The 15,551-nt window shown below is 47.9% G+C and overlaps 2 protein-coding genes across 2 annotated transcripts in view; both read left to right on the forward strand.

Moving 5' to 3' along the window:
* Positions 1-676: 676 nt before the first annotated feature.
* On the forward strand, positions 677-10,306 carry LOC118938106 (coilin-like). The gene is made up of 6 exons (XM_036939795.1): positions 677-1,480; positions 1,713-1,802; positions 6,564-6,611; positions 8,132-8,201; positions 8,768-8,856; positions 9,409-10,306. The coding sequence occupies exons 1-6, from the start codon at positions 677-679 to the stop codon at positions 9,466-9,468; spliced, it is 1,161 nt and encodes a 386-aa protein (XP_036795690.1). The 3' UTR covers positions 9,469-10,306.
* A 427-nt stretch (positions 10,307-10,733) lies between these two features.
* Positions 10,734-15,551, forward strand: part of LOC118938367 (rab11 family-interacting protein 4A-like) — a 98,262-nt gene continuing 93,444 nt past the window's right edge. The window contains exon 1 of the mRNA XM_036942052.1: positions 10,734-11,052. Within this exon, the coding sequence (XP_036797947.1) occupies positions 10,894-11,052 (159 nt within the window). The 5' untranslated portion in view covers positions 10,734-10,893. The remainder of the gene's footprint in view (positions 11,053-15,551) is intronic.

A 15,551-nucleotide genomic window follows, 5' to 3' on the forward strand; every position in this document is an offset into this window, starting at 1 on the left:
CAAAACAATAGAGGGATTGCACTCCAAGCCTGGTCTTAGCCTAGGCCAATATGTTTTCACACACACCACCCCTAGTACTTTGAGAATATCTACCGTTACAACCCTCCGTGTTGTGTTGATTGACAGAGTGAAGGTGGACACCCTAACCCGTTCGAGTGGAAGTCAGTCGAGCACATCTGCTGTGAAGTCCAAGAAGAGGAGGAGAGCTGCCGAGGAGGAGGAGGAGGAGCCCACACAGAACCGAGTGAGTGAAGAGTGGAAGAAAAAGAAGAGAAAGAAGGAGAGTCAGGAGGCCGATTCCAACCAGGCTGCGGTTGAAGAGAGGAGGAAAGAAGACAAGAAGAAACAGAAGAAGCAGAAAAAGAAAGATAAGAAGGTGTCGACCAAAACCACTGCCTCGTCCACAGGACCCCCTCCCACCTCGTCCACAGGACCCTCTCCCACCTCGTCCACAGGACCCTCTCCCACCTCGTCCACAGGACCCTCTCCCACCTCGTCCACAGGACCCTCTCCCACTGTAGTCAAAGTGGACAAAAACACCAAGAAGGCTCCAGCGGCCACAGCAGTATCTGTTAACGGTAAAGCCACAGCAAAGACCCCGAATGGGGAAACGGACGACTCTTCTGATTCCAGTGAATGCAGTAGTGAGGAGGAGGCGGCCCCCAGTAAAACCCCCATGCAGAAACTACCCTCCAAATCACACTCTGCTAGCTCTACACCCCCTGTCACATCTAAAGCCACCCCTGTAGTTAAACCCAGAGTCCCCATTAAGAAACCACGCCCACCTCCCTCATCATCTGATTCGGACTCGTCAGACTCATCGGGTGACGATGCCTCTAGCAAAGCCACCACAGGCAAACCTCCCGTTAAAAACCAAACTCCTCTATCCAAACCTGCTGCCACTCCTCCTACCACCATACCCACTGGGTCCGGAGCTGGTCCTAGAGACAAAACCACCCCCTCCAGGCCCAGCCTCCCTTCCTCAGGTCCCAGGACCTCTGTATCCCCTGTCCAGAGAGCTAATGCTCCAGGGCCAGGCTCTACCCCAGCAGTGCAGAAGGCCCACAGGAGGCCTGAGAGCCCATGCTCTAGTAGTAGTAGTGAGGAGGAGATCCAGCTGGTTATCAAACAACCGGGCCTGGGGATGGGAATAGTCCCTGCTATGGCAGCACAACCCACCTGGAGAGGCAGGGGAAGCCCTAGGGGTGCGGAGAGAGGTGGGGGTAGAGGGGTTAGGGGTAGAGGGGATGGAGGCCAGAGTTGGGGTGGTGGAGGTAGGGGGGTTAGAGGGGAGTGGGACAGGGGTCCTCGTAGTGGGGGTAGAGGTGGGGAGTGGGACAGGGGTCCTCGTGGGGGTAGAGGAGGGAGAGGGGAAGATGCAGGGTTTTATTTCAACTATGTGGGTGGACAGCGACAGCAGACTCCTCAGCCACCATCGTACCAGAAGGACTCCCTGAATAACAGCTCTGTGGTGTTTCAGGTAAGTCAACTGACTGCTACACGGTATTCCAGGGTTGATCAATTCAAATCATTTAGATTGTTGTTTTTTTAAATTCTCATTGAAAAGCACAGAACTGGAATTGGCATTTCAGTTTACTTCCTGAATTGAAATGGACTCGACACCGACCCTGTGGCATTCTGTAACCTACTTCTGTTGTTGCTGCAACGAAGATGTGGGAGGTATGACATGTATGTGTGTGTGTGTGTTGTAGAACCCATCAGAGAGTGTCCCCAAGAGGGACTACAGTAAGATGCCCCTCCTAGCTGCTCCCCCTCAGGACGGACAGAAGATCGCCTTCAAGGTAACCCACCTCTTATAGATCGCCGAGGTAACCCACCTCTTATAGATCGCCGAGGTAACCCACCTCTTATAGACCGAGGTAACCCACCTCTTATAGACCGAGGTAACCCACCTCTTATAGACCGTCGAGGTAACCCACCTCTTATAGACCGTAGAGGTAACCCACCTCTTATAGACCGTAGAGGTAACCCACCTCTTATAGACCGAGGTAACCCACCTCTTATAGACCGAGGTAACCCACCTCTTATAGACCGAGGTAACCCACCTCTTATAGACCGTTGAGGTAACCCACCTCTTATAGACCGTCGAGGTAACCCACCTCTTATAGATCGCCGAGGTAACCCGCCTCTTATAGACCGAGGTAACCCACCTCTTATAGACCGAGGTAACCCACCTCTTATAGACCGAGGTAACCCACCTCTTATAGACCGAGGTAACCCACCTCTTATAGATCGCCGAGGTAACCCACCTCTTATAGACCGAGGTAACCCACCTCTTATAGACCGAGGTAACCCACCTCTTATAGACCGAGGTAACCCACCTCTTATAGACCGAGGTAACCCACCTCTTATAGATCGCCGAGGTAACCCACCTCTTATAGATCGCCGAGGTAACCCACCTCTTATACACCGAGGTAACCCACCTCTTATAGACCGTCGAGGTAACCCACCTCTTATAGATCGCCGAGGTAACCCACCTCTTATAGACCGAGGTAACCCACCTCTTATAGACCGAGGTAACCCACCTCTTATAGACCGTCGAGGTAACCCACCTCTTATAGACCGTCGAGGTAAACCACCTCTTATAGACCGAGGTAACCCACCTCTTATAGACCGTAGAGGTAACCCACCTCTTATAGATCGCCGAGGTAACCCGCCTCTTATAGACCGAGGTAACCCACCTCTTATAGACCGTCGAGGTAACCCACCTCTTATAGACCGAGGTAACCCACCTCTTATAGACCGTAGAGGTAACCCACCTCTTATAGACCGTCGAGGTAACCCACCTCTTATAGACCGTAGAGGTAACCCACCTCTTATAGACCGTAGAGGTAACCCACCTCTTATAGACCGTCGAGGTAACCCACCTCTTATAGACCGTCGAGGTAACCCACCTCTTATAGACCGTCGAGGTAACCCGCCTCTTATAGACCGTAGAGGTAACCCACCTCTTATAGACCGTCGAGGTAACCCGCCTCTTATAGACCGTCGAGGTAACCCACCTCTTATAGACCGTCGAGGTAACCCGCCTCTTATAGACCGTCGAGGTAACCCACCTCTTATAGACCGTCGAGGTAACCCACCTCTTATAGACCGTCGAGGTAACCCGCCTCTTATAGACCGTCGAGGTAACCCGCCTCTTATAGACCGTCGAGGTAACCCACCTCTTATAGACCGAGGTAACCCACCTCTTATAGACCGTCGAGGTAACCCACCTCTTATAGACCGTCGAGGTAACCCACCTCTTATAGACCGAGGTAACCCACCTCTTATAGACCGTAGAGGTAACCCACCTCTTATAGACCGTAGAGGTAAACCACCTCTTATAGACCGAGGTAACCCACCTCTTATAGACCGTAGAGGTAACCCACCTCTTATAGACCGAGGTAAACCACCTCTTATAGACCGTAGAGGTAACCCACCTCTTATAGACCGTAGAGGTAACCCACCTCTTATAGACCGTCGAGGTAACCCACCTCTTATAGACCGTAGAGGTAACCCGCCTCTTATAGACCGTCGAGGTAACCCACCTCTTATAGACCGTCGAGGTAACCCGCCTCTTATAGACCGTCGAGGTAACCCACCTCTTATAGACCGTAGAGGTAACCCACCTCTTATAGACCGAGGTAACCCACCTCTTATAGACCGTCGAGGTAACCCGCCTCTTATAGACCGTCGAGGTAACCCACCTCTTATAGACCGTCGAGGTAACCCACCTCTTATAGACCGTCGAGGTAACCCACCTCTTATAGACCGAGGTAACCCGCCTCTTATAGACCGTCGAGGTAACCCGCCTCTTATAGACCGTCGAGGTAACCCGCCTCTTATAGACCGTCGAGGTAACCCGCCTCTTATAGACCGTCGAGGTAACCCGCCTCTTATAGACCGTCGAGGTAACCCGCCTCTTATAGACCGTCGAGGTAACCCGCCTCTTATAGACCGTCGAGGTAACCCGCCTCTTATAGACCGTCGAGGTAACCCGCCTCTTATAGACCGTCGAGGTAACCCGCCTCTTATAGACCGTCGAGGTAACCCGCCTCTTATAGACCGTCGAGGTAACCCGCCTCTTATAGACCGTCGAGGTAACCCGCCTCTTATAGACCGTCGAGGTAACCCGCCTCTTATAGACCGTCGAGGTAACCCGCCTCTTATAGACCGTCGAGGTAACCCACCTCTTATAGACCTGCTGGCGGTTCCGTACTCACCACACAGCTCAGTCTGATACACTGGGTTCAGATGGAAGCAATGCGTTTCACCTTCACTCAGGTCATGTGTCTTTATCTAGCCAGGGTGGTCCACTCAGTAACACTGTTTCCCAGTGGTTCAACTGGAAGGGCCTTAGTGTACTGGTAGAAGGAAGACCATAGTTAGTGTATAGCGTCACTCCATTCAGACACTGGAGCCTTCTTCCTGCTCAGGTCATGTGACCAGGAAACTCCTAGCTGTAGCTGTAATTCAGTCGACTCTCCATGGACGAGGAGGGAAAGTGTTAAAGATGCTGCTGATGTACAGTGGCAAGAGAATATGTGAAGCCTTTGGAATTACCTGGATTTCTGCATTCATTCATCACCACATTTTATCTGATCTTCACCGAAGTCACAACAGACAGTCTGCTGCTTTAAAACTAATAACAAAACAATTATAGGTTTTCATGTCTTTATTGAACCCACATTGAAAAAGTATGGATTTAATAACTGGTTGATCCTCCTTTGGCAGCAATAACCTCAACTAAATGTGTCCTGTAGTTGTAGGTCAGACCTGTACAACGGTCAGGAGGAATTTTGGACCATTCCTCTTTACAAAACCGCTTCAGTTCAGCAATGTTCAAGGGATGTCTGGTGTAAACCGCTCTCTCTCTCTCGAGGTCATGCCACAGCATCTCAAATCGGCTTGAGGTCAGGACTATTGACTGGGTCACTCCAGAAGGCGTATTTTCTTCTGTTGAAGCCGTTCTGTTGTTGATTTTACTTCTGTGTTTTGGGTCGTTGTCCTGTTTCATCGCCCAACTTCTGTTGAACTTCAATTGGCGTACAGATAGCCTTACATTCTCCTGCAAAATGTCTTGATAAACTTGGGAAATCATTTTTCTGCCGACGATAGCAAACTGTCCAGGCCCTGAGGCAACAAAGCAGCCCCAAACCTTGATGCTCCCTCCACTATACTTTACAGTTGGGATGAGGTTTTGATGTTGGTGTGCTGTGCCTTTTTTTATCCACGCATAGTGATGTCTGTTCCTTCCAAACAACTCAACTGTAGTTTCATCTGTCCACAGAATATTTTGCCAGTAGAGCTGTGGAACATCCAGGTGCTCTTTTTGAGAACTTCAGACGTGCAGCAATGGCTTCTTCCGTGGTGTCCTCCCATGAACACCATTCTTGTTTAGTGTTTTACGTATCGTAGACTCGTCAACAAAGATGTTAAGCATGTTCCAGAGATTTCTCTAAGTCTTAAGCTGACACTCTAGGATTCTTCTTAACCTCATTGAGCATTCTGCGCTGTGCTCTTGCAGTAGTCATCTTTGCAGGACGGCCACTCCTAGGAAGAGTAGTAACAGTGCTGAACTTTCTCCATTTATAGACCATTTGTCTGACCGTGATGAATGATGAACATCAAGGCTTTTAGAGATACTTTGTAACCCTTTCCAGCTTTATGCAAATCAATCATTCTTTAATCTTAGGTCTTCTGAGATCTCTTTTGTTCGAGGCATGGTTCACATCAGGCAATACTTCTTGTGAATAGCAAACTCACATTTTGTGATTTTTTTAAAAATATTTTTTTTAAAGGGCTGGGCAGCTCTAACCAACATCTCCAATATCGTCTCATTGATTGGACTCCAGATTAGCCGACTCCTGACTCCAATTAGCTTTTGGAGAAGTCATTAGCCTCGGTGTTCACATACTTTTTCCAACCTACACTGTGAATGTTTAAATGATGTATTCAATATAGACAAGAGAAATACACTCATTTGTGTGTTATTAGTGTAAGCGCACTGTGTTTTGTCTATTGTTGTGACTTAGATGAAGAGCAGATCAAATTTGATGACCAATTAATCCAGAAGTCCAGGTAATTCATGCAGAAGTCCAGGTAATTCATGCAGAAGTCCAGGTAATTCATGCAGAAGTCCAGGTAATTCATCCAGAAGTCCAGGTAATTCATCCAGAAGTCCAGGTAATTCATCCAGAAGTCCAGGTAATTCATCCAGAAGTCCAGGTAATTCATCCAGAAGTCCAGGTAATTCATCCAGAAGTCCAGGTAATTCATCCAGAATCCAGGTAATTCATGCAGAAGTCCAGGTAATTCGTCCAGAAGTCCAGGTAATTCATCCAGAAGTCCAGGTAATTCATCCAGAAATCCAGGTAATTCCAAAGGGTTCACATATCTTTTTCTTACCACTGTAAGTCCCTCCGTTTTCCATGTGAATAAAAGCTCTTTAATTAAAATAGAAGAAGAGTGAGAGATGACTGTAGAGTTGTCTGTTGCTAAGGTACTACACACCTCCATGTAACTCATTATCACTCTGTCGTGTGTGTGTGTGTTCACAGCTGCTGGAGCTGACAGAGAACTACACACCAGAGGTGTCTGAGTATAAAGTAAGTAAAAATAGTTGAAAGACTCACTGTTTTCTCTCCTCTGTCTGGTATAACATGAGGAGACAGCTGTGTGAACAGGGTTAGGAACTGTTTTCTCTCCTCTGTCTGGTATAACATGAGGAGACAGCTGTGTGAACAGGGTTAGGAACTGTTTTCTCTCCTCTGTCTGGGATAACATGAGAAACAGCTGTGTGAACAGGGTTAGAAACTGTTTTCTCTCTGTGTCTGGTATAACATGAGGAGAAAGAGCTGTGTGAACAGGGTTAGGAACTGTTTTCTCTCCTCTGTCTGGTATAACTTGAGGAGAAACAGCTGTGTGAACAGGGTTAGGAACTGTTTTCTCTCTCTCCTCTGTCTGGTATAACTTGAGGAGAAACAGCTGTGTGAACAGGGTTAGGAACTGTTTTCTCTCCTCTGTCTGGTATAACTTGAGGAGAAACAGCTGTGTGAACACTGTTAGGAACTGTTTTCTCTCTCTGTCTGGTATAACTTGAGGAGACAGAGCTGTGTGAACACTTAGGAACTGTTTTCTCTCTCCTCTGTCTGGTATAACATGAGGAGACAGAGCTGTGTGAACACTTAGGAACTGTTTTCTCTCTCTGTGTCTGGTATAACTTGAGGAGAAACAGCTGTGTGAACAGGGTTAGGAACTGTTTTCTCTCTCTGTGTCTGGTATAACTTGAGGAGACAGAGCTGTGTGAACACGGTTAGGAACTGTTTTCTCTCCTCTGTCTGGTATAACATGAGGAGACAGAGCTGTGTGAACAGGGTTAGGAACTGTTTTCTCTCTCCTCTGTCTGGTATAACTTGAGGACAAACAGCTGTGTGAACACTTAGGAACTGTTTTCTCTCCTCTGTCTGGTATAACTTGAGGAGAAACAGCTGTGTGAACAGGGTTAGGAACTGTTTTCTCTCTGTCTGGTATAACTTGAGGAGACAGAGCTGTGTGAACAGGGTTAGGAACTGTTTTCTCTCTGTGTCTGGTATAACATGAGGAGACAGAGCTGTGTGAACACGGTTAGAAACTGTTTTCTCTCCTCTGTCTGGTATAACATGAGGAGAAACAGCTGTGTGAACAGGGTTAGGAACTGTTTTCTCTCCTCTGTCTGGTATAACATGAGGAGAAACAGCTGTGTGAACAGGGTTAGGAACTGTTTTCTCTCCTCTGTCTGGTATAACATGAGGAGAAACAGCTGTGTGAACAGGGTTAGGAACTGTTTTCTCTCCTCTGTCTGGTATAACATGAGGAGAAACAGCTGTGTGAACAGGGTTAGGAACTGTTTTCTCTCCTCTGTCTGGTATAACTTGAGGAGAAACAGCTGTGTGAACACTGTTAGGAACTGTTTTCTCTCTCTGTCTGGTATAACTTGAGGAGAAACAGCTGTGTGAACACGGTTAGAAACTGTTTTCTCTAACCACAAGGTGGACAGAACTTTAGAAGAAAAATTGATGTCCTGAACTAGGACTAAATACATGTGGGTAATGTTCTTTCTCACTGTGTCTCCCCGTTTGTCTATCAGGAGGGGAAAATCATTCATTTCGACCACAGCACCAAACAGATTGAGCTAGAGCTGCTCTCTGCTTATCAAGGTAAGGCCAAACAGGTGGCTGCTCTCTGCTTATCAAGGTAAGATCAAACAGATTGAGCTAGAGCTGCTCTCTGCTTATCAAGGTAAGATCAAACAGATTGAGCTAGAGCTGCTCTCTGCTTATCAAGGTAAGGCCAAACAGATGACTGCTCTCTGCTTATCAAGGTAAGATCAAACGGATGGCTGCTCTCTGCTTATCAAGGTAAAGCCAAACGGATGGCTGCTCTCTGCTTATCAAGGTAGGATGAAGATCCCTCACTTAACAGTTTAAACGAATGGGGGGTGGGGAAATGAAGGAAATAACTGTTGAATGGCGATACTCCACCCTTCTCACAGAGTGCACTGGCACAACTTCCTGTCATTGGATTGATGTAATGATTGGCTGGAGTGAGCTTCCATTGTTAAATCCATGATGAGAAGTGTTCCAGTGTGTAACTTTGGGAGAAAGGTGGAGAATCAGGACTCAGACGATGTTTCCCTCAGCCATCTGAAGGCACCTTGGCACTACCTGTCATTGCTGGACCTTACCAAGATGGACCAACCTTAACATGTCTGTCTGCCCCTCAGCGCCGGTGGAGCCGGGGAAGTTTGACCTGGTGTATCAGAACGCGGACGGATCCGAGAGTGTAGAGTACGCTGTGTCCCGGGGCTCCAGGGTAAGACCTAAAATACTGTTACTGTACAGAGTTATTTCACAGACCCTGCCTGCATGCACAATTGAACTGTGCACATTCATCAAAATTTAGACTTCATTTCTACAATACTGTATTATCAGATTGTATGTCAGAGCCAGGGTCTGGCGTAACACTCTGGGGGGGGGTTGTTTTGTTTTGGTTCCATTGACCACCCTCTCTTCACTAAGCAGGCCTCTTCTCACACTGTACTGGCTGTGTGACACTGTATGGATAAGCTTTGACCCCCTCTCTATTGTCCCTGACTGCATTTTAACCCCATCACCCACATGTTGAGGGAAGCTGTTCATTGTCCAATGAATGTCCCTTATAATCGTTTAGTTTAAAAGAGAAACCTGTTGGGATAGTTTAAACCAGGCATAATGGGGGTTAAATATGTTCCAATAAAACAGCTGTATGTGCAGAATTCGGAATGTTGTGGTTTTCCGGTTACCATGGGGATGTGTTTGTGATGTCACTCCCATAGAATTGAATAGAATCCCATTTCTGTGTCTCTGTGTCTCTCTCTCTCTTTAGGTGACTGAACGTTGGGACTCACTGCTGGAACCCAGGCTAGTTGTTGGGAATTTGAGCTGAGGAACAAGATGGACGTTCTTGGTCGACTTGGACCAGGCATTTCTTCTAACACACTGGCCCATTTCCCACACTTGAGTTGCCCAGTATTGGCCAAATTATAATAATTCAGCACACAACCCCAATTTAGACTAAGTTAAAGATGGACCAGTCCAAATCTGGCATTTGCCGGATCTGCCCCATGGCCAGTCCGTTTCTGCTTGGATGGACTGGGGCTTATTCTGACACCTCCATAGACAGTTTACCCTGGACCCAGATTAAGCTGGAGATGTTCCATTTACTAGGATTTTGTTTAGTTCAGGAGTAGAGCCTTAATCTGGGTCTGGGAAACCAGCCTTACTGTCAACATGTGGTTGACTCTACAGTCTCTCTGATGAAGAGCTATATACTGGTAGCTATTTTACCTTACCAAACCCCTTATCCCAGCCTTACTGTCAACATGTGGTTGACTCTACTAATTCAGGATGTTTTTTTTATTTTTATGGAGATTAGTTAAATTCAATAGTTTTGCGTTTCAGTTTATTTCCTCAGTAGACAAGAGTTAAAATGAAATTGACCAGAACCTTGGATTCAGCTCATCAAAGTCTAGATTAAAGCTATTGATTAGTTTTAGTTCTGGGTGTGCTGAGCACCATTTTAATGACCCACTTAAACACCTTCTAATGTTGTATTGTGGAAGGGAGGGTACAGGGTAGGTTGCTTAAGTACCTTCAAATGTTATTTAATCTTTGGTCTCTTTACTTTTATTTTTTTTTACACATTGATATAACTGTGAATGTCCCATCTTGATTTTTTTTTAAAACTTGTTTGTAAGATAATAAAGTTTGATATCCTATGACCAGATAGGTGGGGTTTCTTAAGCTATGCCATAGTTCCGGTAGTTATCAAGAATAGCATCCACACCAGAGGTCAGGACAATTTAATGGAACGTAAAAGTAGCTATTCAGGGTAACCATGGAGCTGGGGCGTGTACCAGGACAATACATACATTGGCGATTGGAAAACGTGTCATATTTAGTTCTGTTTTTACTTTTTAAATATCATCATTGATTTACAGTAATGATTAACTTCCAATTTTCTGTTCAATAGTCCTATGGTTGGAAAACAATCAAGGAGCTAGATGGTGTCACAATCACATCAAATTGTATCTTTCTCAGTATCCTAACATAAAAACACCCGACCTGACAGGTGTCGATTTTTTTTCTCCTTCATGATCGTGAATCGTAGCCATTTATCGTCTCTACCCGCGGCGCGTCGACCAGTGGTCCTTCCCATTCCGTAACGGGATGCTGCTGATGTCACGGCACCAACCGAGCCAGTCAACAACGGCACCAGCGGAGAACGGCAACCGGAATGATGGCGAATACAGAACCCATTCAAACAAAGTCCGTTCAATAACGACGTTATCTGACAAACCGAACTCTTAAGATGGAAGGAAACGTCTTCCCCGACCAAGAACAGCTTCTAGGCTTCCTGAAAAAGCTCAAGGAGGTATTCGACGTGTGTGATGAGGATGCTGACGGTTATATTCGGGTCGAACATTTTGTGGATTTGGGGCTTCAGTTCGGGCAGGGGGACAGAGATGAGGTAAGTCTCCAGCTGTCGGTTAACGACATCTACGGATGATGATGAGGATGATGATGATGAATGAGAATTTGGAGGATATTTGATCGAAGGAAGCTCCTGTCTGTACAAGTGTTTTAAAATATGATCATCACAACATGTATTAGGCCGTGTGTGTGTGTGTACGTTAGTTTATTATACATGTATTCATCGCCAACGTCGCTATGACACTGAGACAAAACAGGTTGCCAGCCAGAACCGAATGTGATCTCGAGGTGACCGTTGGATTTATTTTCTGATGGATTATACGATTTGGTGTATAAAAAAAAAATCAAATCTGTCTGATAGGATCACTTAGTTGACACGGTTTAAATAGAACGATACGTTCTCATTGACGTCAACACATCTGTACGCGCGCCAACCACAGGTAGGCATATTCCTCCAGGATATTCAGACATCGATAGGTCTATCATAATGGGGATGGTGAGTCAGATAGACCTAATGGGGAGATGTATATTATATGTATATTACGATTGTACCGGAGATCGTGTGTGTGTGTCTGCATAAGTGTGGTTACATTTGCCAGGTTGCCATTAGGCTTCTTTATCAATGCACTCATTCATTTCACATGAATCATTATCATTTCTCTATAATGAATTAGAAATAAAACAATTATTATAGATTTGGAAAACTATTGGTGTCTGCTGTTTCCCTTGTCACTGTACAGGTTTTCCGATACACCTTTATAGACTTGAGAAGCTTTACATTCAACCAACCAACATCAATACAAACACATTGAAATGACATGTTTTAGTATTTAACCCTGTTACAATATCCTTATAACAGACAGGCAGGGTAGGCAGACAGACAGACAGGCATACAGACAGACAGGCATACAGACAGACATGCAGGGCAGGAAGACGGGAAGGTAGGCAGACAGGCAGGGCAGAAAGACAGGCAGGGAAGGTAGGCAGACAGACAGACAGGGCAGGAAGACAGACAGACAAGCAGGAAGACAGGCAGGCAGGGCAGGAAGACAGGCAGGGAAGGTAGGCAGACAGACAGGCAGGGCAGGAAGACAGACAGACAAGCAGGAAGGCAGGATACAGGCAGGAAGACAGGCAGACAGGCAGGCAGGGCAAGAAGACAGGCAGGAAGACAGGCAGCTGGGGTGCAGCCTAGTAAACGACCTGTCTCTGTCTGTCTGTCTCAGCAGGATATCACTAAATTACAGTTCCCTGCTTTTCTGATAAATGCTCTGTGTATCTTTCCTTCCTGAGACAAGATATCTATCTATCTATCTATCTATCTATCTATCTATCTATCTATCTATACTGAGTGTACAAAACATTAGGAACACCTGCTCTTTCCATGACACACACTGACCAGGTGAATCCAGGTGAAATCTATGATCCCTTATTGATGTCACCTGTTAAATCCACTTAAATTAGAAAAAAAGGGTTCCAAAAGGGTTCTACGGCTGTCCCCAAAAGAGAACCCTTTTTGTTCCAGGTAGAAAGGGTTCTACCTGCAAAGGGTTCTCCTATGGGTACAGTTGAAAAACCCTTTAAGGTTCTAGATAGCATTTTGTTTTCCTGAGAGTGTAGATGAACGGGAGGAGACAGGTTAAATCTAGATTTTTAACCCTTAAGACAATTGGGCATGGATTGTGTATGTGTGCCATTCAGAAAGTGAATGACAAGACAACATATTTAAGTGCCTGTGGTAGTAGGTGGCCGGCGCACCGATTTGTGTCAAAGAACTGCAACGCTGCTGGGTTCTTCACGCTCAACAGTTTCCTGTGTGTATCAAGAATGGTCCACCACCCAAAGGGACATCCAGACAACTGGACACCGCTGTGCCTCGAGAAACAGCCTGAATCCTTCAGGGGCCATGGATTCTACAAGGTGTTGGAAATGTTTGTTTCTCAATTGGTGTCAAGGGACCAAACGTGTGCCAGGAAAACATCGCCCACACCTTTACACTACCGCCAGCCTGTACCAGGCAGGATGGACAGGGAAACATCCCCCACACCTTTACACTACCGCCAGCCTGTACCAGGCAGGATGGACAGGGAAACATTCCCCACACCTTTACACTACCGCCAGCCTGTACCAGGCAGGATGGACAGGGAAACATTCCCCACACCTTTACACTACCGCCAGCCTGTACCAGGCAGGATGGACAGGGAAACATCCCCCACACCTTTACACTACCGCCAGCCTGTACCAGGCAGGATGGACAGGGAAACATTCCCCACACCTTTACACTACCGCCAGCCTGTACCAGGCAGGATGGACAGGGAAACATCCCCCACACCTTTACACTACCGCCAGCCTGTACCAGGCAGGAAGGACAGGGAAACATCCCCCACACCTTTACACTACCGCCAGCCTGTACCAGGCAGGATGGACAGGGAAACATCCCCCACACCTTTACACTACCGCCAGCCTGTACCAGGCAGGATGGACAGGGAAACATCCCCCACACCTTTACACTACCGCCAGCCTGTACCAGGCAGGATGGACAGGGAAACATTCCCCACACCTTTACACTACCGCCAGCCTGTACCAGGCAGGATGGACAGGGAAACATTCCCCACACCTTTACACTACCGCCAGCCTGTACCAGGCAGGATGGACAGGGAAACATTCCCCACACCTTTACACTACCGCCAGCCTGTACCAGGCAGGATGGACAGGGAAACATCCCCCACACCTTTACACTACCGCCAGCCTGTACCAGGCAGGATGGACAGGGAAACATCCCCCACACCTTTACACTACCGCCAGCCTGTACCAGGCAGGATGGACAGGGAAACATCCCCCACACCTTTACACTACCGCCAGCCTGTACCAGGCAGCATGGACAGGGAAACATCCCCCACACCTTTACACTACCGCCAGCCTGTACCAGGCAGGATGGACAGGGAAACATTCCCCACACCTTTACACTACCGCCAGCCTGTACCAGGCAGGAAGGACAGGGAAACATTCCCCACACCTTTACACTACCGCCAGCCTGTACCAGGCAGGATGGACAGGGAAACATTCCCCACACCTTTACACTACCGCCAGCCTGTACCAGGCAGGATGGACAGGGAAACATCCCCCACACCTTTACACTACCGCCAGCCTGTACCAGGCAGGATGGACAGGGAAACATTCCCCACACCTTTACACTACCGCCAGCCTGTACCAGGCAGGATGGACAGGGAAACATCCCCCACACCTTTACACTACCGCCAGCCTGTACCAGGCAGGATGGACAGGGAAACATCCCCCACACCTTTACACTACCGCCAGCCTGTACCAGGCAGGATGGACAGGGAAACATTCCCCACACCTTTACACTACCGCCAGCCTGTACCAGGCAGGATGGACAGGGAAACATCCCCCACACCTTTACACTACCGCCAGCCTGTACCAGGCAGGATGGACAGGGAAACATCCCCCACACCTTTACACTACCGCCAGCCTGTACCAGGCAGGATGGACAGGGAAACATCCCCCACACCTTTACACTACCGCCAGCCTGTACCAGGCAGGAAGGACAGGGAAACATTCCCCACACCTTTACACTACCGCCAGCCTGTACCAGGCAGGATGGACAGGGAAACATCCCCCACACCTTTACACTACCGCCAGCCTGTACCAGGCAGGATGGACAGGGAAACATTCCCCATACCTTTACACTACCGCCAGCCTGTACCAGGCAGGATGGACAGGGAAACATTCCCCACACCTTTACACTACCGCCAGCCTGTACCAGGCAGGATGGACAGGGAAACATTACCCACACCTTTACACTACCGCCAGCCTGTACCAGGCAGGATGGACAGGGAAACATTCCCCACACCTTTACACTACCGCCAGCCTGTACCATGAAGGATGGACAGGGAAACATTCCTCACACCTTTACACTACCGCCAGCCTGTACCAGGCAGGGTGGACAGGGAAACATTCCCCACACCTTTACACTACCGCCAGCCTGTACCAGGCAGGATGGACAGGGAAACATTCCCCACACCTTTACACTACCGCCAGCCTGTACCAGGCAGGATGGACAGGGAAACATTACCCACACCTTTACACTACCGCCAGCCTGTACCAGGCAGGATGGACAGGGAAACATTCCCCACACCTTTACACTACCGCCAGCCTGTACCATGAAGGATGGACAGGGAAACATTCCTCACACCTTTACACTACCGCCAGCCTGTACCAGGCAGGGTGGACAGGGAAACATTCCCCACACCTTTACACTACCGCCAGCCTGTACCAGGCAGGATGGACAGGGAAACATTCCCCACACCTTTACACTACCGCCAGCCTGTACCAGGCAGGATGGACAGGGAAACATTCCCCACACCTTTACACTACCGCCAGCCTGTACCAGGCAGGATGGACAGGGAAACATTCCCCACACCTTTACACTACCGCCAGCCTGTACCAGGCAGGATGGACAGGGAAACATCCCCCACACCTTTACACTACCGCCAGCCTGTACCAGGCAGGATGGAC

This window comes from Oncorhynchus mykiss, chromosome 13, assembly GCF_013265735.2.
Source record: "Oncorhynchus mykiss isolate Arlee chromosome 13, USDA_OmykA_1.1, whole genome shotgun sequence".
Classification (NCBI taxonomy): Eukaryota; Metazoa; Chordata; class Actinopteri; order Salmoniformes; family Salmonidae; genus Oncorhynchus; species Oncorhynchus mykiss.

Bases quoted from the DNA above. Each gene is read 5' to 3' on its own strand.
- LOC118938106 (XM_036939795.1), top strand. From the start codon at position 677: ATGCAGAAACTACCCTCCAAATCACACTCTGCTAGCTCTACACCCCCT. The intron at 8,202-8,767 runs GTAAGGCCAAAC...TCTGCCCCTCAG, and splicing joins GCTGCTCTCTGCTTATCAAG to CGCCGGTGGAGCCGGGGAAG. The intron at 8,857-9,408 runs GTAAGACCTAAA...CTCTCTCTTTAG, and splicing joins CTGTGTCCCGGGGCTCCAGG to GTGACTGAACGTTGGGACTC.